Here is a 19990-nt window from a genome sequence, read left to right on the forward strand (position 1 = left end):
CCAAGTCATCAAGAGGTTACACACATCTGAAGCTGAGCAGGGTTAAAATCAAGTTAAGGTAATGGTCTAAGGGAGACATCGACAAATGCAAGGTGTTAGAAGCCAGGGGACCGGATGAGGGAGGAGTGAGGATTAGGGGTATGGGAGAGGAGGAGCCCCCTAGACACAGGAGGCCAAGAAGGAAGGGCCCAGTGGGAAAGGAAGAAAGGCAGCACCAGGTGAAGAGCATAGAGAGGCCACTCGTGTTAAATGCCGCAGAGACGCCAAGTAAGCCGTGACCGGGATATTGATTGTATTGATGTAGCCTTGATAAGAGCTGCTCCAGGAGGAGAGTAAATACTCGCTGGTGGAGGGAACAGAAGAGAGGATGGGAAGTGAGGAACGAGCAGGGGCCAAGGCAGGCAAGAGGGCTGCTCCATGGGAAGTTAGCTAGAGAGGATGTGAGGTCGAAGGGGTGTTTGTTTGTTTTATCAGTGGGAGATATTCCAGTGGTTTCTAGGCCAACAGGAATAATACAGAATTATTATTAATTTGAGGGCACAGTGCTTGTGAAAGTAAGAGAAGGGGGTCCAGGGTCCACACCTAAAGGCTGGCTTTTAAAATAAGGGCAGGGGCACATTTGCACTGTAACAGGAGAAAAGGCAGATTACGTGGTTCTAGATGTTGGTGGTTTGGTTGATCAGGGGTGGGGATGGTGACATCTTTCTGATTTCTCTATAAATACAGGGTGAGGTCATTCATTTTGCTACCATTCTGGGTCAGCAAAAGACACATCCAAGAATGTCCACAGCAGCTGCACACAGAGCAGCCCACTAATGGAAGCATCCAATGCCCATCAGCAGAAGAATAGATAACAAACTGGGCGATGTCCATATAACCGAGGACACGCAGCGGTGGAAAAGTAAGAACAACACAGATGACCTCACAGGCCCAGGGAAAGAGCAGAACACAAAAGAGCACAGGCTGTGTGATTCCTCTGCTCTGAAGTTCTACAACAAGCACAGCTAACCTACAGCAGGAGAACCTAGAAGCGTGGTTGCCTCTAGGGAGGGAGACAGCCTATTGAAGAGGCACGAGGGGGTCTTTTCAGGGAGTGGAAATGGTCTAGATCTTGATCCGGTCATTGTCACATGGATGGATACATTTTTTAAAATTCACTGACTATACACTTGACAATATTGTGCCCTTTACTGTATTTCGGTTATACCTCAGTTTAAGTAAAAAGTTTGACAAAACGGGTGGGGAATTCTCCCAATAATCCTGCACATTAAGGATTCTTAATGTCAGTTTACAAATGAGGAAACCAAGGCTGGAGAGTGAAAATGGATTCACGGCCAAGTCTACTGTCCAAATACCTGTGCCCTTCCCAGGAGATCTGCACTTCAGGATCAAATGTGTTTTATACGAAGTCATAATACATAAAATACATGAAAAGCAGAACTGCCCCCTTGGAAGCCCACCTCAGTCTCTCTGCATGGCCCTGGCGTTCCAAGGCGCAGAGTCTGAAAACCACTGCCCCACACCGAGCTGTCTTCTTGTAGCACCCAGGAACCAACCACCAGTTGGGGGCAAAAGAAGAATGTTGGGGTCCCCTGTGAACCACAGCTCCCCCGTCTCCCTCTGCACCCAGCCCCAGCAACGTGGAGCCCTGGGCACCCTTACTTGCGGGGGCCAGGTGGATCACATATCCATTGCCAACGTAGACGGCCCAGTGTCTGTAGATAGGGCGGAAAATCTCGATCAGGTCTCCAGGCAGGGGCTCTGGCTGTAAAACCAAGAAGAGGGCTGTTTCAGGTGTTACGAGAGCTTGGAACCAGGGGCAGGGCTCAGCTAGGAGGGTGCAGCTCCGCGGCCTCCAGCTAACAGCTCTCCAGGGTGTCCTCCTGAGCCCTGCCCGGCCAGTCCAATACCAGTCCAACTTCACAAGCCTGTGTCCCAGACCTGCAGGGACCACAGGTTTGCCCACCTGTTACTACAACCTGCAGAGTGCACGCCTAAAGGCTTTCTTCATTAGCTGCGGTTTCTGCCTTATTGCTCCTCTTTCTAGGAGTATTATTTATGGAACTCTTACTCAGAGCCAAGCACTCCTTTAAGTGTTTTACAGGCATAGCTCAACAAATTCACACAACCCTCCTATGAGGTGGGCACTGCTGTGAACCCCATGTTATGAATGAGGAAATCAAGGCTCAGAGATGCAAAGGAATGTTCTCAAAGCCACACAGCCCCTGAGTGACGTGGCCAGGACTCAACACTAGGCTGCCTGATTCCCAGGCCCAGGGTCTCGACCACCACACTGACCGTCAGGCAACACCACAGGTTATTTGATTAGAGCTGTGCATCTGGAGACTCTTCCAGGGCGGTCAAATTGGGGGGTGTCACACAGACACTCTGCGACCTGGCCCAGGGCCTGGCAGAGAACTGGTGTCAACCTCTGGCAGTAATGTCCCCCTGGCTTCTCATCCCAAGGATAAGAGGATGTATGTGTGTGTGTCCATGTGTGTGCGTGTTGGGGTGTGTGTGTGTGTGTGTGTGTGTGTGTATGACAAGCAAAGGAAAACTCTCCTCTGGGCTGTGCTCACACCAGTACTTCTGACACTGGATGTGTGGGTTTCCACACTAAGCGATTCAATCCTCGGTGCACACTGACTGGGCACCCACAGTTTACCTCAGTTCTGACACTAACGGCCCGGAGTTAGCACAGACCCACAGGCTTAGTCCCAGAAGACTGAGGTCCCCCGCACACTTTAGATGCCAACTGCAAGTTGCAGGTTGTTAGCTGTGCTCTGAACAACCGGCTGTAAATTGGGGGTTCCCACAGCCCCCTCCTTGTGTTCAGTACTTTGCTGGAACAGCTCACAGAACTCAGGACAACAGTTTACTTGCTAGATGACCAGCTACTAGAAAATATACAATACAGGAATAGCCAGAAATGCAGAGGGCAAGCTGTGGTAGGAGGGACACAGAGCTTCCATTACCCCTCTGGGGACCAGCACTCTCCAGCACCCCCATGCTTTCACCAACAGCCTGGGTTAGGGGTTTTATGGAGGCTTCATTGTGTAGTAGGCACGATTGATCAAATCATTGGCCATTGGTGATTAATGCAACCTCCAGCCCTCTGATCACCTGCTCAGTTGAAAGGGGCTTATTGTGAACGACGGAAGACATTCCTCTCACCTCTGCTGCTCAGGAATTTACTCAGGTTTGGGGAGCTCTGTGGCAGGAACCCGGGGCCAAGATTAAATATCCATTTCTCATTATATCACAGTGAAAGTGCGTGGGAGTGAGGGTGTGCGCGTGTGTGCAGGGGAAGGTGGGAAGGATGCTGAAATGCTCCTCAGAACCCCGCCCTGTTAGGGGAGCACAGCAGCCCAGAGCCTGAGAAAACCTGGGGAGGTTCAAGAACACTTTCATTCAACCTATTGAGGTCCCCATGGCAGACACTGGGCTAAGTACTGCGGGTGAGGACACTCCGACCTGGACCAGGATCAGGGCTGATGAGCTTCTGTGGTCCAAACCAACCTTAAATATCTTTAGAACACCTGGAGACAGAGCCCATCAGTGGTCATTCCAGCCCTCTGTCCTTTCCCACTCACCTGCTTGCTCTTAGGGGACAGACCCATAGGGGTTTGTCCACATCCCACCGCCAAACTCTGTGGGCCTGACTGAGAGAGTCCATCAAAGATGAGGGGGGAGGGCTTCCCTGGTGACACAGTGGTTGAGAGTCCGCCTGCCGATGCAGGGGACACGGGTTCGTGCCCTGGTCCGGGAGGATCCCACATGCCGCAGAGCAACTAAGCCCGTGAGCCATGGCCACTAGGCCTGTGCGTCCGGAGCCTGTGCTCCGCAATGGGAGAGGCCACAACAGTGAGAGGCCCGCATACCGCAAAAAAAAAAAAAAAAGATGAGGGGGGAGCATGGACTCTCCCTTGTATGGTCTCCCCTGGGATAAAAATGATGGGTAGTGGAAGAGCCAATCACAACTCTATAATGGCTAGGAAGCAGGGCCAATGACAGTTCATTTCTACTTATAGAAACAATAAAACTGCAAACAAACATCCCACGTGGTAGGAAAAAAATCTTTTCACAGGAATTTTACAGATAAATCATATTGTCTTATTGCAGTGATTCTAATTTATCTTCCCAGAAGGCTCCAGACCTTACTGGGAAGCTTTCAGAACACTGGACAATGGTCACAATTGATGAATCCCATTTGTTTTCCAGAATAAAAGAAAAAGTATATATTAATTGTTTGGTGAGAGTTATGGGGTCTTCAAGGATCCCCAAAGGGCAATTTAACTGGACATTTCCATGAATAAGCCAGGACATAAAAGCAAGGCAGGGCTTCCCTGGTGGCGCAGTGGTTGAGAATCCGCCTGCCGATGCAGGAGACACGGGTTCGTGCCCTGGTCCGGGAAGATCCCACATGCCGCGGAGCAACTAAGCCCGTGAGCCATGGCCGCTAGGCCTGTGCCCCGCAACGGGAGAGGCCACAACAGTGAGAGGCCCGCATACCGCAAAAAAAAAAAAAATTAATTAAAAAAAAAAATAAAAGCAAGGCAGAGATCCAGCCCTTAGGGAGGCTACTGATTAGAAAAGGAGACAGTTGGGACATCAGTAATAGGACGTCAAGTAATAAGCAGACAGTAGGTACACAGACCCAAGGAGCTCAGGGGCTCACTGCATTCCAGACATATATCAATGAAAGATATTGATATACAGAGAAAGATGCTTGCAAAAATAAATAAATAAATACACACACACACACACACACACACACACACACACACAGTGACAAAAATATCTACAAAGAAACTCAGACTTTATAACACTAAATACTGATGCTAAGTGAAAGAAGCCATACCAATAATCTACATACTGTGTGATTCCATTTACACATCATTCCAGAATAGGCATCACCATAGGACAGAAAAGTAATCAGTGATTGTCAGGGGCTAGGAGTCAGGAGAGGGGTTGACAAGAAAGGGGAATGAGGAAATTTCAGAGCAATTAAACTTTCTGCACTGTTCTGTATTTGATGGTGGTGAATGGTTACTCAGTCGTCCATGTTTATCCGAACTCATCGAACTGAACACTAAAAGGGTAAATTAGACCGTAACTTTTTTAAACTCTATTTTTTTTTAATAAATAAAAAATTTTAACTTAAAAAAGTGGATATCCACAATTTGAAAGCAAAAAAGCCGTGATTTTTTTTTTAATACTCAGTCATATTGCCTGTCCCTTGTAAGGGCAAAAGGCACATACTTCCAAATATACACAAGCTTAAAACATGACACCACTCAAGGAAACTTTAAAAATGAAGTGAAAGGTGCTGGACTCACCCACAGAGCCCTGTGCACTAGTTAGAAGCAAGGACTCGATGTTCACATGACCATGTGGATAATCTTTTAGATACAGTGCTGAGTGAAAAAATAAGATTGAGCTCTGCAAAATACCACTTATACATATTAAAGATACCCCCACACAGACCAATAATACATGTCTTACCAGAACCATACCCCCAAAAACAATTTTTAAAAACAACAACAAAAGAATCTAAATAATACATATTAAATATATTAGGATGCTACCTAGCCATTGGGAAGATGGAGAGGGAGAGGAATGATGATAAAAGGGAACTTAAAAAAAAAACAACAAAAAACAGAAGACAAGGGGTCTTGCAGGGACCAGTGAGGACAGGGTGCCATGAACAGGGATATAAATAATTCACACCCTTTCACTAAACTCTAATTGGAGAAACAACTGCTTAATGATACACACAGCCAACTGAGCGGAATCAAAATTAAGAACTCAAGAAAGCATGTTATTAAATTAGAAATATGAGAACAAAAGTCCTTGGGCCAAATTTGTGCCTTTGCTTATTTTCGTATGCAGGCAAAGAATGATCTTTACATTTTTCAGTGGTTGGGGGAAAAGTCAAAAGAAGAAGAATATTTTGTGACACATGAAATTATATGAAATTCAAACTTCAGTATCTATAAAGTTTTATTGGCACAAAGCCACCCCCATCATTTACCTTGTAGCCGAGGCTGCTTTCTCTCTACAGCAGTAGAGTAGTTGCAACAGAGACCAGAGATAGTAAAATATTCACTCTCTGGCCCTTCGGTTTGGATCAACAGTGACCCCTCTCTCACTCAGCTTGATCCCCAGTCCCAGAAACCTAGTTGTACCCTGTTGTCGAGTGGTTCTTCCCCCAGGAACAAGGTGAGCCATCAGGAAGCTAGAAACTCTCCAGAGCACAGTAACCAGGGCTCTCCCACACAACACAGCCAATGACAGTGGCAAAGCTGAGACTCTGCACCCACAGGATTTCAGAACAAAAAGTCTTTATCCTCTCCACAAAAGCACAGTTTACAAAGAGCTGTGTTACAGCCATTTTCCTTAGCAAGCAAATGGAGAACCGTATCTGGCCTCTGCAATTCACACTGGAAAAACCACCTAAACAACCATTAATAAGGACCAACTAAATTAATTATGTTATATTTATATGTACAAACAGCCAATAGAGAGAACAAGTTGGATTTACATAAGCAGACATAGAAATAATCAAAACAAGTAAGCTGGAAAACATTATCCCATTTTTGTTTAAAAACATTGTCATACATTCACATGCAAAATGTATTATACACTATGTATGAGCTGAGGAAAATACACCAAACTGTTGTGTATTATATACAGTGGGGGTTGGGATTCAGAGACTTATATTTTGCTATATTATTATTTTCTTACCAATGTGAATTATTTTTATAATAAAAACTTTTATTAAAAGAGTTTTAGATGGGAAAACATCCTTCATATTGATGAACTTGCAGTTTTTTAATTGAAAAAGGTGGATGTTATCTGTCAGCAAAACCTCTTGAAACCATCTCCCATCTGGAGCCTGTAAATATTACCATGTGAATGATGCTTAAAAATCATTAACACTTAAATGTAACACATAAAAGCATAAAATAAAATTTAAAATAATATAGATAGATATGTTTCAGATCTTAGACTAGAGGAAGGAATTCTAAAGATAGAGTCCAAAGAACAAGGCATAAAGTAAAAGATTGAGAGTTTTTACAACCGAAAAACGTTACAGTTCTTATTAAACGTTTCTATCATTGCCCGATACGTTCATACTCCCTTTTAAGAGAAAATGACCACCCACAACCCCGACTGCCCAGGCAGCCATATTTTATACCATGTGACCACTTCATCCTAGCCTCCATCAGCTGGACGAGAAAAAGGCATGGTTCCCAAGCAGGTCACCATCCTATGATCCTCCACGGGAAGTGGACCTGGGCCAACCAAATTTTCTCTCTATCTCTCTCTCAAAAATCTGAACCAAGTAATGAAAAGAAAATAGCTTTTGGCAGAGGGGCTAAAATTGAAAAGTCATGACAAAGAGGAGGCAAGGGAGACCCCAATGAACCGCAGCGTTGGAGTTCTCACACCCACTCTGACCAAGTAGAAGACCCCTGTGGACAGTGGGAGAGCAGGAAGCAGGCATACCAAGAACAGCTAGCTGAGTCACACCAGTGGTGGAGCACTAGAGGCGAGATGCACAAACTCCAGCTGCTGAGTGCCTGGGATCACCGTGATCCTGAACTGCCTCCCAGCCCCTGGGAGGCCCAGCCTTAATACAGCTCCTATACTTAGATTTTCAAGAGAATCCCCTTACTGCTCCACATGTGTCCTTCGACTAAACTTTCTTCACTTGAGCTAGCTTAAGTGGGCTGCTGGTTACTTATAACCAAAAGAGCCAGACCAGAACATTCTGTGCATTGAAAACACACCACAGACAAACTACCACGACCAACTGGAAGAAAATGACAGCTTTAATACATAAAAGAGTTTTTATGAATCAATAAAAAATGTAAACACCAAAATAGAAAAAAATGGAGAAAGGGTATAATAAATAATTTTAAAAGGAGAAATACGTATTACCACTAATACAAGAAAACACATTCTATCTCACTAGTAATCAAATTAAATTAAAAACTGGTTTGGGGGGGCTTCCCCGGTGGCGCAGTGGTTGAGAGTCCGCCTGCCGATGCAGGGGACACGGGTTCGTGCCCCGGTCCGGGAAGATCCCACGTGCCGCGGAGCGGCTGGGCCCGTGAGCCGTGGCCGCTGAGCCTGCGCATCCGGAGCCTGTGCTCCGCAGCGGGAGAGGCCACAACAGTGAGAGGCCCGCGTACCGCAAAAAAACAAACAAACAAAAAACTGGTTTGGGGGAAGATTATAATACTAAATATAGGAAAAGATGCAGGTAAACAGGCACCCTCAGTCACTGCTGTTAGGGGTATAAATAAATACATCTTTTCTGAAGGTCAATTTGGCAATCTGTATCACTAACCTTAAAAATATTCATATCCTTTGACCCAATTTCTATTTATAGACCAGATCTTAAGGAGATAATCTGAAATGTCTACAAAAGATGTCACAAAGTCACATCTAATGGCAAAAAATTAAATACCAAAATATCCTACATAAAGAGATTAGTTAAATATTGCCATAATTATACACTAATATACAGTTATGTTTTAAAAGTTTTATATATATATATATATATTTTTTTTTTTTTTTTTTTTTTGCGGTATGCGGGCCTCTCACTGCTGTGGCCTCTCCCGTTGCGGAGCACAGGCTCCGGACGCGCAGGCCTAGCGGCCATGGCTCACGGGCTTAGTTGCTCCGCGGCATGTAGGATCTTCCCGGACCAGGGCACGAACCCGTGTCCCCTGCATCGGCAGGCGGATTCTCAATCACTGCGCCACCAGGGAAGCCCTAAAAGTTATATTTTAAAAGAATACTTAAGGACAAGAAATGTCCATAATATAATGGTAAGTAAAAACGCTTTACAATCAACGATAACTCAATTTTTTTTAAGTAAAAATAAAAAACGCTTTACACAAAACGGTATTTTTTTAAAACTTTGTTCAAAAAAAGATAACCAACGAATTTTTTTTGAAAACTGTGGAAATACACCAAAATGTAAACAGTGTTTATTACTAGGTGGTGAAACTTGGGGCATTAATTTTTTTTTTTAATTCTGTTCTGGTTTTCCACATGTGTAAATACATATATATTTGTTTTAAAATCAGAAAACAATGTAAGGCTTGACAAACACCAGTGTGTTCAATCTGGGGTAATCCATACAATTACTATTATGTAATAAAATAAATACACACGACAAAAAACTAGAAAGATGCATAACAACATAACAGAGATTCCCGCCAGGGGCTGGTTATTGTGATTATCTTGCTTCCTTCTATTTTTACGCATTTTCCAGCTTTTCTGCAACGAGCAGAAAAGTTCATAACATGCTTTGCAACACTGTTATGAAAATTTTTCAAACATTAGTTTGAATTTCCAAATGTTCAAAATTGAACGCATTTTTCAGTAAACGTCTGTATACCCCACCACCTACAGCTACTGTTATGCTACTGAATTTGCTTTGTCACAAACATGTCCACCTACTCCACACAAATTACAGGAGGGGAGCTTGCTGGCATGCATGCATCCACGCTGCCCTTTACAAACGCCCTCCCCCGCCCCAGGGCAACGGCGTCAACGACACTCCTTGAGAATCCCTTCACTTTGGGGATACCCACCTCTGCCTGAGAGGGTCAAGGAACTCTTTCATTTGCTCATTCATTCTACAGATGTTCACAGAGCCGGGCACCTGCCTATGAACAAAAGCCGAGATAGCTGACTTCACAGAGTCAGGTATCAGGTATTTTGTTCAGCATCGAGGAGAGAGGCAGAAATTTTTTTAAATTTCTTTAAAGCCTTAGTAAATAAGTGAATCATCCAGAATAGTAGAAGAGATACCAAATAAAAACAAAAAGGAAGAAAGAAAAGGTAGGGCAGGGTTAAGGGGCTGGAGTGGGATAGGAAGGGGGAGGGGGTGGCAATAGTAGTAAAAGGGGGTCAGGGAAGGCAGAGAGTGGGCCTTGCAGATGTTGAGAAGACCCAGGCCGAGGGGACAGCCTGAGCCAAGGCCCCAGGTAGGAGTATGTTAGAGGAACAGCCCGGAGGCCAGCGTGGCTGGAGTGGAGTGGGGAGTGGAGGAGGGGAGGATGGAGGATGGAGAAAGAAGTTGATGGCTCAGACAAGATGGGGGGAGCAGGGGATGAGAAGTAATGCATTCTGGATTTCTTTGAACACAGAGCCAACAGGATTTGCTCTTGCAGTGAGGTAAGGTGTGAAGGAAAGAGGAGTGAAACGTGACTTCAAGGTTTCGGGGAGGCTGAATGGGCAGGCTGCAGACATGGAGGGCTCGCTGGGTTGAAATAGCCACCACGTAGCCACCTGGAGAGGCAGGAAGGCAGCTGCATGCACGAGTCTGGAGGTCAGAAGAGGGGTCTGGGGTGAGGGTCACTGTCGATCTTTAGGAGAACAGTTCCTACTGGGAGTTGGAGGCAAAAGCCGGCTGAAATGGGTATAAGAGAGACTAGAGGGCTTCCCTGGTGGCACAGTGGTTGAGAATCTGCCTGCCAATGCAGGGGACACGGGTTTGAGCCCTGGTCCGGGAAGATCCCACATGCCGTGGAGCAACTAAGCCCGTGCACCACAACTGCTGAGCCTGCGCTCTAGAGCCTGCGAGCCACAACTGCTGAGCCCACGTGCCACAGCTGCTGAAGCCCACACGCCTAGAGCCCGTCCGTGCTCCCCAACAAGAGAGGCCACTGCAGTGAGAGGCCCGCGCACCGCAGCAAAGAGTAGCCCCCCTCGCTACAACTAGAGAAAGCCCGTGTGCAGCAACAAAGACCCAACGCAGCCAAAAAAAAAAAAAAAGAGAGAGACTAGGAGAGGACCTCCTCCTAGAAAAGGGAGCAGCTGAGATTTTGCTAAAGTCTTGAAAGATGACAGGGAGCGTGTACATGGTAGACACAGAATTCAAACCCAAATCCTGCCCTTTGGTTTTGTTTTGTTTGGCCACACCTCGAGGCATGTGGGATGTAAGTTCCCCCACCTGGGATCCAACCCACGCCCCCTGCAGTGGAAGCGTGGAGTCTTAACCACTGGACCACCAGGGAATTCCCCCAAATCCTTCACTCTTTTTTTTTTTTCCCATATATATGGAATCTAAAAAAAAGAAAAAAAGTTTCTGAAGAACCTAGGGGCAGGACAGGAATAAAGACCCAGACGTAGAGAAAGGACTTTAGGACACGGGGAGGGGGAAGGGTAAGCTGGGACGAAGCGAGAGAGTGGCATGGACATACATACGCTACCAAATGTAAAATAGATAGCTAGTGGGAAGCAGCCGCATAGCACAGGGAGATGAGCTCGGTGCTTTGAAATCCTTCACTCTTAACCCTCACACTCTCCTGCAATCAGAGGACGCAGTGGGGAGGAAGTGGCCAGAAAGGGGAAATCTGGAGACGGGGCAGACAGAAGCCAAAGCACAGCGGTGCGGGCATCTCAGGGTGATCTTGCGGTTGGGTGAGAAGCAGGATCCCTGGGGTGGAACCCAGGCCTGGCAGTTTTGTAAGCGTCCAGGCGATTCTGCTGTGCAGCCCAGAGAACCACAGGAGAGACGGGTTAGGCAGAGAGGGCCAGTCATCCCTCACTTTGCAGGTGGGGAAACTGACGCTAAGGGAATGAGGTCACTTATCCAGGGTCAGCCCGAAAGTAGCAAAGAACTTGAACCACAGCCTGGTCCCCACCACAAGGAGAATCTGCCAGTCTTCTGGCAGATTTCACCATCTGCCCATGAATGTTAATCCACATCCACTCCTGCAACTCTGATCCAGTGTGAGACCCTCAGCTGTGGGCACTGGACAGGACCAGATGGAAAAGTAAGGGCACTTCCAGAAGAATTCTCAACCCAAGGGTTGAAGCAAAACCAAAAGAATGTTTTTCTTTATTTTTTTTAAATTTTACTTTGAATGGGATACCTATATTTTTAGTTAATTTGACTTATTTATTTTTTAAAATATTTATGTATGTATTTATTTTGGCTGTGCCGGGACTTAGTTGCGGCACACGGGATCTTCGTTGTGGCAATGCAGACTCTTTAGTTTCAGCATGTGGACTCTTAGTTGTGGCATGCATGTGGGATCTAGTTCCCTGACCAGGGATCAAACCCCAACCCCTGCACTGGGAGCGTGGAGTCCTACCCACTGGACCACAAGGGAAGTCCCTAGAGTGTTTTGCTTTCATTCAAGGCCGCTAAGGAAGCATTCCAATCCGCCTACACTCAGCTCCATTTAGCTTCCTCATCAGAAGTTTGCAATTGTTTTATTTTAATGAAATATTTCAGGCATTCAAAAAATACAGGAAGTAGGCTAATGAGCATTACTGCTCTGCATCTAAATTAGGATGCATTTGATTTTCAGAAACTGCATACTGATTACAGCCGTGGGGCTCTGAAGCCAGACAGCCTGCGTTCAAATTCTGGCTCTGCTACTTACTAGCTGGATAGCCTTGGGGACGTTATCCAACTTCTCCCAGCCTCAGTTTCCTTAGCTCTAAAATGAGGATAATTACAGCACCTGATTCATGAGGTTGTCCTGAGGATCAAATAAGTTAGTACCTATAAAACACTCAGCAAATACTACCTGGCACATAGGTAAACGGCAGTTTTTGCTGCCACTGTTCTTGGGGGTGCTTTTATTATTGGGGATTTGGAAAGGTCAGAGACAGCTCCAGGAGTCGCTGGAGACACTATGGAGGTTGTGAAACCAAGCCTGAGAGCAAGTTCTCCTTGTTCCCAAATCACATGCTCTGGTGAATGGGGAAATCCTTCATCTCACCCACTTCGTTTCTGATACTCTGGGAAAAACATCTACAAGCATGTAATTCAGAAACCTGAAGTCCAGGGAGGGTGCTGAAAAGGGACTTTTCCAGCAGAGAGTTGGGAGTTTTGATGCCAAGGCTTTAAAAAGAAAAGTGGGCTCCCCCGAGGAGCCCACCATCAATCCTGTCTATCTGAGGCTGCGTTGTCAGAAGCAGGGCCCAGGCCACCTGCAAGTGAGGCCCCTCTGCTCTATTGCTGTGTGACCTTCAAGAATCATTTAACCTCTCTGAGCTTCTCTGGTAAAACAGCGCCATTAAGATCCATCCAGCAGAGTTTGGGTGAGGAATAAGTGAGATAATGGGGATGAAAAGCTACAAAACCCCTTAACGCTTATTAGAGGGTTGAGACCCTGTGCCCCAGGCTGGGTGGGTCCAGGGAACTCGAGGTGGGGGGCAGACTCCCCAGCCTCGGGCCCAGTGAGAAGGTAGAGGAGGGGTTGGGCTGACACATCACCTCTTCCCTAGCCAGCCTCCGGGAGAGGGACAGTGGCAGCTCCAGTGGGTACCAGGGCCAGCCACAGCAACCCAAAGGTCATGTGTATCCTGGAAAAAGGAGGCAAAACTCATTCGCCCTCCCAGGCTCTTGACCTCCAAGCCTCAGACCTGTTCTACATGTTGAACCTCACCCCACGGGAACCAGGACTCCCCCTGAACTCATGTGGGAACCACCACCACTGTCACCATGCACTCCTTGGGGTTTTCACAAGTTACCTGGAATCCTTACAGCAGCCCATTTTACTGACCAGGAAACAGCTCAGATGTAGCAAGTAACTGGCCCAAGAGAACTTCCTGAGAAGCAATGCCAGGATTACACTGCAGGTCTTCCTGAATCCGAAGGCCAAGTTCTATTCACCACACCCAGCAATTCACACGAAGCTACTGACATCTGATCAGCATCCCCATGGTGAGCTGTGCCTCCACGTCACTGTGCTCTAGTCCTGAAATGCCCCTGACTGTTCACTGGCAAATTCCTACTCATCCCTCACGTCTCCACCTCCTCAGTGCCTCCCCCAGACTCCAGGGCAGAGAGTGTTTATCAGCCGCAGCCCTGTTTATCCGATGACTATAATTGTTGGGTTAAGCCTCTGGGAAGGAATGATCAGTTTCCCTGCCCAGCTCTCCAGCTGGACTGAGCAACCAGCCAGGCACATACAACATTCTCAGCAGAGGTTCGTGGGCAAGAGGGACACACTGCCTCCTCCTCAAGCCCCTCCCAGCCTCTGGCCCCGCCCCCTCCCTTTTGCACCTTAACTAGCCCCACAGAGATCTGTCAGATCATCAGGCAAACCTAGAGGGTCATAAAGAAGTCAATAAGCAAGTCTAGAGTCAGAGACCAGGGCAGGCCCATCGATTTCTGCATATCTGGAGCCTCAGATGCCCTTTGGAGCTTCATGTCCCCAGCAGCCACTGCTCAACAAGCCACAGGTTTAAGGGCAGGGTGGGCGGAGAAGGGAAGGCAAAGCCCCTGGCCCACGAATTCTAAGTAAATTTAGAACACAGAGGGGAGGGAAATGGTCAGCGCTGGCCCTGACCAGGAGGACTCAGGGCTGGACTAAAGGGCTCGGAGAAACGTGGGCCCATATGGTAGACACACAGCCTCTCTGTCCCAGGGAGGTCCAGGCAGCTGCTTTAACAACAACTGACATTTGTCAAGCGCTAAGAGCTTGACAACTACTGAGACTGCGCTCTAGAGCCTCCGAGCCACAACTACTGAAGTCCACGTGCCACAACTACTGAAGCCCACACGCCTAGAGCCCATGCTCTGCAACAAGAGAAGCCACTGCAATGAGAAGCCCGCGCACTGCAGCAAAGAGTAGCCCCCACTCAACACAGTTAGAGAAAGCCACGCGCAGCAACAAAGACCCAACACAGCCATAAATAAATAAGTAAATAAATTTATTTTAAAAGTAATAATAATAATATATATGTGAGCTTTAAATTAGCACACTGTCATTTCTTATTCTTTCAGTCTTCTATGTGGAAGTTTAGTCAGAGAACACCCAGCTATACAGTCAACCCCCAACATACACAGACTCAGCTACATGTGTCTGTTCCAACGGTAAGTTCTGAATGGCTCAGAATGGTTCAAGTTCACTTTCAGCACAGTTTGGGCCACCAACCCCTGTGGTCCTACATTTTCCTGTGTTGAAACAGAAGACAAGAGTCTGCTCTCCGAGCCCCAGAAGAAAAGTGTTTGAAAGAGAAGTGTTTGAAAGTCTGGATCAATTTCACCAAGAACTAGACTCTCATTCTAAAGCAATGGATTAAATAAATGTCAAAGTTCACCATCATTCAGCCATTTTCTCTGATTTTTGCCAAGGAAGAAAAACTGGGGAGAATTTTGCCAAATAAGATAAAAACTTACAATGAATTTTCTGGTGAATATGTTTCAGTGAAAATGTTTTAAATGTGGATATATATAAAAGCCACTAGAATGAAGACTTCCCTACTGGTTCAGGGTTAAGACTCCACGCTCCCAATGCAGGGGGCCCGGGTTAGACCCCTGGTCAGGGAACTAGATCCCGCGTACCGCAACTAAGAGCCAGCACGTGGCAACTAAGACACAGCATAGCCAAATAAATAAATAAATGTTTAAAAACATAATAATAAAAAATCAAAATAAAAAAATTAAAGCCACTAGAATGGATAAACAACGAATGTCCCACTGTATAGCACAGGGAACTATATTCAATATCCTGTGATAAACTCTAATGGAAAAGAATATGAAAAAGAACGTATATATGTGTATAACTGAATCACTGTGCTGTACAGCAGAAATTCACACATTGTAGTCAACTATACTCCAATAAAATAAATTTTAAAAATAAAAATAAAAAATCAGGTGGTCCAGTGGTTGGGACTCCACACTCACACTGCCAAGGACCCAGTCCAATCCCTCCCTGGTCTGGGAACTAAGATCCCATAAGCCATGTGGTGCGGCCAAAAAAAAAAAGAGAGAGAGAGATCTAGAGATCAGGAAAAATAAATAAAAATAAAAAATAGAAACCACTAGAATTAAATTTTTTAAGACATAGGCAGCATTGCAATTTCTCCAATTTATTATGAAATGGGAATTTTATGAATTTCTGACAAACTTATCCTAATGTTTAAGGTTTTTCCAATTTGTATATGTTGTTTCATATGAGAGAAGCTTTTGAAATTAAAATTAATAAAAAGTGTCTTCTCGACATATACACACTATTATATATAAAATAGATAACTAATAAGGACCTACTGTATAGCACAGGGAACTCTACTCAGTGCTCTGTAATGGCCTATATGGGAAAAGACTCTAAACAGTGGGTATATGTATATGTATAATTGATTCACTTTGCTGTACAGCAGAAAGTAACACAACATTGTGAATCAACTATACTTCAATTAAAAAAATTTTTAACAAACAAATTTAAAAAGTGTTCAACTGTGAATAAAGATAAATGGACAAATCTAGCTCTACTGAGTGTTGAACATGAATATGCAAAGAAGATCCATTTTGTCAAAGTCAAGGACAACTTTTCAGAAATTAAAGTTCCAAAACAGAAACTGTAATGGCATTATTATTCACTGCTGTGACCAACCTATACGTTAAGAATACGTTTTCTTCAAAAATACACTAATGCAACTAAAAGCTATTAACCCATTACTTCTATTTTTCTCTATAACACCTACTTTATTTTTCAGTTTTTCTATTTTCACTGGCATGATTTCATATACAAAGCTCAACAGAAGAAACTTGACTGTGTTTCCTTTCTGGCCATTACTACTATTCATTTCATGATTATTACTGAAAATAATGTTGCTAGATAAAGGAGAGGATGTTTTCAAATGACCACTCCAGACATCAAATATTCCAGGTACACCCTAATACCAGGCACTGTGCTAAGCCCTTTACATGGATTAAATCGTAATCATAATAACAACATAATCATAATCACAACAGTGAATTACAGTTGAGCACATAATATGTGTGTGAAGCACTGTCCTGAGAACTTCATAAGTAAATTCTCACTCTGGGGAACAGAGTTGATTTGAAACTTGGTCAAAGTGCCACAGCTAGGTGCTCAGCAGGACACAATCCCTGCGGGAGGCTACCTCGAAAGCCGGGCTCAGAACCTCTCTGGAGTAGGTCCAGCTAGGCTGAAAGGAAGCATTTGCTAAGCCCCTTTATGATTTCTGAACCATCGGAAAAGTGAGAGTTGGGAACTTGCTGGCAGGGCTGGTCATGAGGTGCATCAGCTGAGGCCAGAGAAGCACCTGTTGTCAGACCCAGGGTGCAGCCCCAGACACTCAGCCCCAGGAGCCCATCCAGGTGTCCTGGTCTGACTCGGGAAGGCAGCACAGGACCCTGGTGGGGCAAATCTCTCCTTGCTGCCTCCCGTTACCTGGGGCCTGTTTCAGGCAGGGCGGCCTCCCAACCCGCCCACGCAAGTACTCACACTGAGCCAACTCCAACGGATACACACCTACGCGCATCTCACACCTGATGCCCACCGGCCAGCGGGGCATCCACATCTGGAGGCCACATCCTCAAGGGCCCTCTCTCTGAGGTGATGACTCAGACCCACCGAAACACAGCCCCCACTCCCAGCCCACTCGCCCCCCCCCCCAACTTACCACGGGAGCGCGCATCTTCTTCGGTAATGGAGGCCCTCAGTTTCACGCTGGAGTTGGCTTTATCAGTTGCGTAAACGCCTGAGGCAGCGGGGGAGCGGGGATTCATTGTCAGTAGCAGGAAACAGAGTCCCCAAGACCCCGGAGGGCTGTGGCTTCTGGCGGGGGAGACCGTGCCCGGTTGATCTCTAACCCCTCCGAGAACAACGGGCTCACTCCCTGCGAATTCCTCGCCGGCCCCCTCCCTGCCCCTGCACTTGGCCGTGAACGGATGAATCCCTTGCAGGGGGCAGGGAGGTACACCTGATACCGGAGAGGCGGCGGGGAGCGCGAGCCGTGTCACCTACCGGGGCGCGCTGCGCCCCCAGAGAGTCAGCGGGGCCGCCCTCGCGCCCGGCCCTCCCTCCGCGGCCGCTGCCCTCAGCTGCTCCCTAACTTGTTTAACTCCCGCCTCACCCAAGCTCTCCATCCCCCACACAGCCTGGCACACCTAAGAGGCCCCCCAAGCGTCTCACCCTTCCTCAAGTTCCCGGTAGTACCGCTCCACGCACCTCGAGGACTTGGAATGCAGTGTGGCCTCCACTGCAAAGGGAACCGGCTAAATGGCCGCAGAGTCCAGGCCAGCGTGAGGTCACCTGGCCCCTCCCCGTGAGACTGACTAATTAGAGCCTCGCAGAGCTCCCTGCCCCGGCCGACAGTGACAGCCTGCTCCCGCCTCTGGGGCAGACAGACCAGGACGCTCCCCGCTCACCCCGAAGCCTCTCGGCACACCCTCCCCTGCGCGGAGGCGCCTCCAGAACCCAGAGCAGGGCCACCGCCTCCTCGCCTCGGCTACGGCTACGCACGCGCTGCGGCCCGCTCAACTTAAAGATCTTGTATACACATCACACTGGAGTGTCATCAATCTGCTTATTTCCTCCACTCCAGTGGGCTTATACTGTAGTTTAATACTACAACAGGCCCCCGTTATCCGCGGTTCCTTTTTCTGCAGTCCGCTGGGTAACAAACTAGGAGACAAAACCATGGATAAGCGGGTACTATCTTAGCGGTTGCGGACTTCCTGCGGTTTCAGGCATCTGCTGGGGGCCTTGGACCGTATCCCCCCAGGAAAAGGGGGGACTACTGTATATTAAGCTTTAAAGCCATTTAAAGGCAAGGGCATACCACAGAGAAAGTACTTTTAACTATTGGGTCTTAAGCCATTAGATAGCCCCCAAACCTGGCACCCACCTGGTACACAGTAGGTATTTCATGAATGAATAAGTGGATCAATGAATCAATGAATGAAGGAGTGACCAAAGACAGACCCTTCCTGTGCACTGGTCTGTGACTCCTCAAGGGGAGACGCAGCTCCTGTTCATCTCTATTTTCCTGCCCCCTCCCGCCGGCACTGAGCTTGGAATCAGGACGCGTGAGCCATAATCCTGTCTCTGGCTACCTACAGGGTCCAGGGCACCCTTCCCTCTCTCAGCCTGTTTGTTCATCTGCCAGTGGAGTGGTGATGATATTGTACAATATATACGATAATATACAAAAATACATTCCCCAAAGGGAAAGCAACAGATGAAATGAGGTTTATAAAGTGGGAGCCCGGGCTTCCCTGGTGGCGCAGTGGTTGAGAGTCCGCCTGCCGATGCAGGGGACGCGGGTTCGTGCCCCGGCCCGGGAGGATCCCACGTGCCGCGGAGCGGCTGGGCCCGTGAGCCATGGCCTCTGAGCCTGCGCGTCCGGAGCCTGTGCTCCGCAATGGGAGAGGCCACAACAGTGAGAGGCCCGCGTAACGCAAAAAAAAAAAAAAAAAAAAAAAGTAGGAGCCCGATGTCGGGCACGGGGCAAGTTCTCACTCGGGCCCCGTTGGCTGTTGTTAACAGGAAGAAGAAACATGCTCATTAACACCACGTTATTCACCAGCTTCCCAGCAAGGAGGGTCAGAGGCGCTGTAAATAAACACCAGAGCTTTATGTGCATTACTACTCACTGATCAAATCGTTATGTGTATTGAGCAAGAGACTACCTGCAAGGCAGCCAAACCCAGGATGGAAAGGTTTGGTTTTGAGGAAACCACACTGATCCTGCCTCTTCTTACTCTGCTTTCAGTACTGCCCAGATGTCACTTCCTTTACTTTCTTATCCTTCCTTCCTTCGTTCCTTCCTCCCTCCCTCCCTTCCTTTTTTTTCCCCCTGTTGCTCTGCCAGGAAAAACAAAATAAAAAGAACACTGAGGGGCGGGGATGTCAAGGAAGTGATTTTGACCTTTCACACAGCTCTCAAAAGTGGAGCTCTGTAAGAAAAGCCCCAGGAGAAGATACCATGTGAGGCCACCACCATCCCCCGCGCAAGACAGTCTGCCCTTAAGCCCCACTCCAAGTCCAAAACAACGATTTGGGTGGAGAGCCAAGATCGTAACAGCCAGGATCAAACTGCTATCTGCCTACAAAGCCTCCAGTCTTTTCTACAACCAGCTGTGGAGCCCAGTTAATCTTCTTGTGACGGGTGGAAAACATTTTTTAATTATTTGCAATCTCTCCATTCTCTGCCTTCTGATGGCTCTCCTCCAGGAGATCCACTGTCGTGC

At 47.0% G+C, this 19990-nt stretch overlaps 1 protein-coding gene across 2 annotated transcripts in view; it reads right to left on the reverse strand.

Moving 5' to 3' along the window:
• Positions 1 to 18239, reverse strand: part of LOC131760157 (phospholipase A and acyltransferase 3-like) — a 28249-nt gene extending 10010 nt beyond the window's left edge. The window contains exons 1-3 of one of the 2 annotated variants that reach the window (XM_067037465.1): positions 17967 to 18239; positions 17419 to 17496; positions 1663 to 1765 (exon numbers count right to left, since the gene is read on the reverse strand). In XM_067037465.1, coding sequence (XP_066893566.1) covers positions 1663 to 1765; positions 17419 to 17433 — 118 coding nt within the window. In that variant the 5' untranslated portion in view covers positions 17434 to 17496; positions 17967 to 18239. Of the gene's footprint in view, positions 1 to 1662; positions 1766 to 17418; positions 17497 to 17930 lie in introns of both variants that reach the window. The other variant, XM_059069979.2, reaches the window with a different exon arrangement.
• Positions 18240 to 19990: the final 1751 nt, after the last annotated feature.

Source organism: Kogia breviceps, chromosome 7 (genome assembly GCF_026419965.1).
Source record: "Kogia breviceps isolate mKogBre1 chromosome 7, mKogBre1 haplotype 1, whole genome shotgun sequence".
In the NCBI taxonomy this organism is placed as follows: Eukaryota; Metazoa; Chordata; class Mammalia; order Artiodactyla; family Physeteridae; genus Kogia; species Kogia breviceps.